Source organism: Henckelia pumila, chromosome 3 (genome assembly GCF_033568475.1).
Source record: "Henckelia pumila isolate YLH828 chromosome 3, ASM3356847v2, whole genome shotgun sequence".
NCBI lineage: Eukaryota > Viridiplantae > Streptophyta > Magnoliopsida > Lamiales > Gesneriaceae > Henckelia > Henckelia pumila.
In genome coordinates, this window is record NC_133122.1 from 156,101,982 (window position 1) to 156,107,618 (window position 5,637).

The following is a 5,637-nucleotide window of genomic DNA, read 5'->3' on the forward strand; positions in this document are numbered from 1 at the left end:
CAAGCACCATGGTTTGATCGCGCAACCAAGAAGCTAGGAAAATTATTGCACCCCAACAATCTCCCTCCCAAAAATTGCACTCCTTGCAATCAATAAAAATCAAACACATTATCTTGGCTCTGATATCAATTGTAAGACCGAGCTCTTGCCGCTTTACCAAAAGCTATAGCTGATGGTAATGGTGCGACTCAATTCTTTTAAACCGCACAGCAGCCCAAGCATCGTGGTTCGATCGTTCAACCAAGCATGAACAATTATTACACCCCAACAATTTGGATCGATTCATCATGTCTCACATGAGACCTACTCTCTGTGTGTATATATGTGTGCATGCGCGTGTGCGTGTATGTGTGTATGAGGAATTTGGGAAAAGTAAAAAAAAAAACAAAATGAGAAAAACTATTGTAATTAACAAAATACCCTTTCCTCCAACTCAAATGAACACAAAATCCAATATCTTCGTACCTAGCACAAGTACTCATTTCTTATTGTTAAGAGAAAATATATTGTTGCGTGTTTTGTTTCAAAGAAAAACACGTACGCATATTATTGTTTTCACACTAACATTGCCGCAAAATAGGGCGCCATGATTTCTGCACTGATTTGTAATGTGATTGTAATAATTAATGAATACATATTAGAAGTTGTTGGTATATATATATATATATATACTTTTGGTCAGTTTATATAATAATAATCATCATCTAAGATAGTATTTGAGAGAGTTTGTAGGAAATACTTCTCAACTTTTTTTAACAAAATTTCTAAATTTTTTTAAGAAAAAATTTATAAGTTCTTTCTATAAGTACACTACCTAATTATGGGTGAGTGTGTCATACTGAAATTTTACTTCAAATTTATAGAGTAGTTTCCAGAATTATAAAATGTGTGAGAATGTGGTTGAATACAGGAGAATTTGGAGAATATTGCATATGCACCTCTAGGTTTTATTTACTTGCATTGTGTCTTACCAACACTTAGCAATTTTGAGAAAATTATATTTTTGTTCTTGTAATTTCATTATCACAAAAACTCTTGTGAGACGGTCTCGCGGCTCAATTTTATGAGACGGATCTCTTATTTAGATCATCCAAGAAAATGTAATATTTGTTATATATGGATAGGGTTGACCCGATCTCACGGATAAAGATCCTTGAGATTGTCTGACAAGAGACCTACTCATTGTTCATTTTTTATTTTTTGTTATTTAAATTTATATTTTTAGTCTTCTAAATTGCACATTTGTTTCATTTTTTTGTCTTGTTATGAGGAATTAACTATATGTTTTTCTTTTTTCCCCCTTTAACTTAGCATTTTTTTTTGGTTTTTTTTATCGGCAGACAAATGGAGTTAGGTAAAAAAAAATAAATGAAAAGATAAAATAAAACAAAATACAAGTTATATACCGTAAAACAAAGTACAAGTTAAAATAAAATAACGGTATGAATTTGAAAATTTTCAGTATATATCGTAATATCGAAATATCGTAACAATATATATAAATTAAATAATATATAATATTTTTAAATAATAAATTAAGTTATAAAATTTAAAAATCTAGGGGTTTTTCATGTATAAATTAGAGGACCAAAAATATAAATTTTAGGCAATTTTGATATTTTGTGTTGTCAAATTTCAATTTCAGTATATTATATCATGTGCTTCTTCTTTTTTCTGCAATTTTTTATTCTTATTTCCACGTATCATCACACAACGTTGATATCAGGGGCCCCACCTTTTGGTGGGGCTCCAAATATTTTAAATTTTTTTATATATATTTAAACATAATGATTATATATTTTTTTATATTATAAATATAAATATTAATAATGAAAGAGAAAACTTAAAATTTACTGCGGCGTATGAATTGAATTGTCGATTATCACTTTCAACACACACACGTAATCACATGACACAGAATACTCGACACGTAATCACACGACGTCCAAACTCACATCGAAAGAACCACATTGAGTCAAGAGAGACTAAATGATTTAGTGATCATGTGCATCGAAAAGACATATTGGAGGACATACCATACGACGACATAATTGATAATTTTACTTCAAAAAACGCAAGAAGAGTGTGTTTTAAATAATATTGATTGTTAAATAAATTATTTTGATGAATTATGTAAAACGTTCTTTCTGATGTGTAGTTTCTTAATTTACATATTTTGTTTATTTTGAGCATGCTATTCATTTTTTTCATATATATTCGATTTTTCAACCAAGGGTCATATTTTATGTTTCGACCAGAACCTCATTTTTCTCAGGACCGTCCCTGATTGATGTGTCATTAACCTAAGTATTTTCATTTCAAAAGTATTAAATTTGAAAAATAAAAGACCCAAATTGTAAAAACGAAAAATATAGTACTAAAAATCAAGTGTGATAAAAAAAAAAGAAATATAAAATTTGAAAATAACACTTTTTTGCCTCAATCAAAATGAACGATCTCTATGGTTACTACTACTAAGCGTATTTTCCAAGTTACAAAAGCAATATGATAGTTCACTTTCAAACATAAAATATCTACATATTGTACAAGATCTTATAAAATTCGACAGGATGTGCAAATCGGTAGAGTAGGTGAGCCGTGAGCACTTTGGTGGGGTGCAATAATGTCCATGATGGATAGAGATCGAATCATGACGTTTCATGAGCTATTGTACGGTACTTTAAAATATTTGAGTTATACCATTATCATTAGCTATAGTTTTTGGTAATCAAAAACATTCGATCCTACAAGGTATCAGTGCCAATGTAATGTGTCGATTCTTATTAATTACAAAGAATACAATTATTGAGAGGAAGATTGTTGGAGTGCCCTGCTGTGTAGAAGATCGAACGATTGTATGTTTTGCGGGTCATTTTAAACATAACTTTGGTATAAATCTTAAAATATTTTTAGTTTTATTTTTTCATTCTAGAATTGAATCTCGATAACGCATCCATCTAAACTATAGACATGCGAGAGTCATATAGCTAAAACCCTATTTTTTAGGGTACATGTGCCTCTACACAATTGTTTATGCTTGAATTTAAAACCCAATCAGATTTCTTTTTTCGAAATGCTTTCATTATATTTCAAAGTTCGAAGATATATCGTTACAATTTATGCAGACATAAAAATATGTATGCCGGAATAATTTATATATCGACATGAAAATTTCAATTATAGTATGCATCGATAAAATTATTCGTACGATCTGTACATCGATAATATCAGTTATAGGATCAAGCTCTTCATGATGTAATGTCTTCCTTCGATAATCGTATCATTTTAAATTTGAATCTAGCTAGCTATAGCTAGTTTTAAATTGCCAGAAAACTAAGAATAAAGAGAGTGATAACGAATTAATGTACATATATTAAATGGACAGGCTAGCAATCCATGTTTATAAATAAATAGCAGAAAATGACACCAAACCGAAACAACATTCTACGGCACATGCATGCGCATCATTTTATATATTTGCGTGAAACTTTATAAAAACATAACATGAGCTTAATTAATATTGTAGATCATTGAGATCCAATCATATTTGCAAAACTAAATTTTTACAAATTAATAAATGGACAAATTAATGATACGATCAAGACTGCCCCCTAAACCATATACAATATATAGGCAATGTATTATTAATATTATTATTATTATTAGCTTTTTTCGTAAAACTTATATTATATATATTAAGAAAATTATTTTTTTTTCTACTAACTTGTTTAATTTTGAATTTTGGTCAATTAATTTTTCAAATAGTTTTGGTTCAAAAAATTTTAATTTCGGTTATTTTTTATCTAATTGCTGATGTGACAACTTAAAATCAGAAATTGATGATCAATTGTGAGGTGTTACGTCACCAATTAGACCAAAATAGCCGAAAATTAAAAGTTTGTATACCAAAACCAACTTTTGACAACTTAGTTGAACAAAACCAAAAATTACGAGTTAAACGGATAAAAGTTTGGACTAAGAGACTACTGTTGATATAAAAACCATCCAATGAATCGAAGCTAGCTAGAAGAGAATTTATAATGCTATAATAGTTGACATAAAAACTTTTTCATGATCTGTACAAACAGTACACTTAATTCCAACTATTATTACACCATCCCATCCGCCTAGCTAGCTAGCTTCTTCATGCTATATATATATATATATGTAATGTAATACCAAGTTTTTCGGTGGAAATTAATTATATAAACTGAATATATATATAGATAGATAAAATTAAAAAAAATATATTAAAGATTGATTGACGATGAAGTAGTTTTGAAGGGGAATAATCGATCAGCAGCAGTAGCCATGCGCCCCATGACATGGACTTGAACCCGAAGCGAAAGGATATAATCTATGGTCTCTTTGATCAAAGAGATTTCATCCATTTGTTCTCCGCCAGGCACGAGCTTTTTCAGCACACGGGTTCGGCTTTTCTTACCACTCATGATCTTGGCTCGAGCGAGGCCGCGGCTTCTCTTCAAGATTTTGTTAGTGCATCTGAAGGAGGGGGAGGGAGAGGGCGCTTCACGGCCTGATATTTTCTCGATTAGGGTTTTGTTGGAGCCGTCCATGGAAGCCTTGGCGATCAGGGCTCGGCTCCACCGACTGCTCGAGTTTCTGGTAGTGGAAGCCATGGCTATGTCTGCCGATAGTTTTATCGCCTTTCTTCTTTCCAAAATGCTGCTGTTCTTGTTCAACCTCTTGCTGTCTACTAATTGGAGACCCTTTATCCACTTCTTCAAGAATTCTTGTTTCATCATCACTGATGAATTTTGCATTCTAATTTATAAACAGTTTTTTTAAAAAAAGGTCAAGTTAATTAGAATATCAAGCAAAGACAATATTTAAGTTCATACAAAAAAAAAAAAAAAAAAGGCTATAATAATCAGTGTTACGACATCATCACGTACAATTCAGCACAACTACGCCTAATAGATATCAAACACATGAAATGATGATTTCGATTTCGAAATTTTAGTCAACATAAATGGAGAAACTTTTTATTACATAAAAACATATGTAACTATATATATATATACATCTTTCATTATTATTTTTCTATATAAAAATTTCTATAGAATTTCAGAATATATTTCATTCTCAAGGACACGGCGGCAGGAGAGACGAGGGTGATTCTCCAGTCCCTCTTATACTTTTTAAATTAATCTATCTTTTCATGACAAGTTATTGTATAAGATATCAGACACCTACATTGTGATCGAATATAATGTTGCTACAATTACTTCATGACATGAGTTATATATATATATATTTGTGTAATATATATCTCTGACAAAAATAATACGTACCTGGCTTTCATGGGATTTGCTTGCAGATGGAAGAGAAAAGAGTGAATTAGAAGAAGAATATATAGTTGGGATATATCCAATTAGAAATCAAAGATCGAAAAAAGAGAGCAATGAGGAGGAGGAGAAGAAAGTGAAGAAAAGCCCATTTATTTAGTGAAAGAAATTAAGGGGTTGGAAGTGGGCCAATCAGAGCAAGACACAGCACATGCGTGCACATGGGAATTCCATGCATGGCCCGCACCTCTCAAAACCCTGAAATTTAATCATTTTTATTATCATTTATTTTTACCTCATTATAATCTTTTTTAGTACTTTCAAAATA

The 5,637-nt window shown here is 30.8% G+C and overlaps 1 protein-coding gene across 1 annotated transcript; it reads right to left on the bottom strand.

Annotated features, from left to right (window-relative positions):
* Positions 1-4,087: 4,087 nt before the first annotated feature.
* On the bottom strand, positions 4,088-5,423 carry LOC140893265 (transcription factor IBH1-like 1). Its single transcript, XM_073302331.1, has 2 exons — positions 5,316-5,423; positions 4,088-4,785 (listed from the first exon to the last, which is right to left on the bottom strand). Exons 1-2 carry the CDS (start codon positions 5,324-5,326, stop codon positions 4,251-4,253), a joined length of 546 nt encoding a protein of 181 aa, XP_073158432.1. The 5' UTR covers positions 5,327-5,423; the 3' UTR covers positions 4,088-4,250.
* Positions 5,424-5,637: the final 214 nt, after the last annotated feature.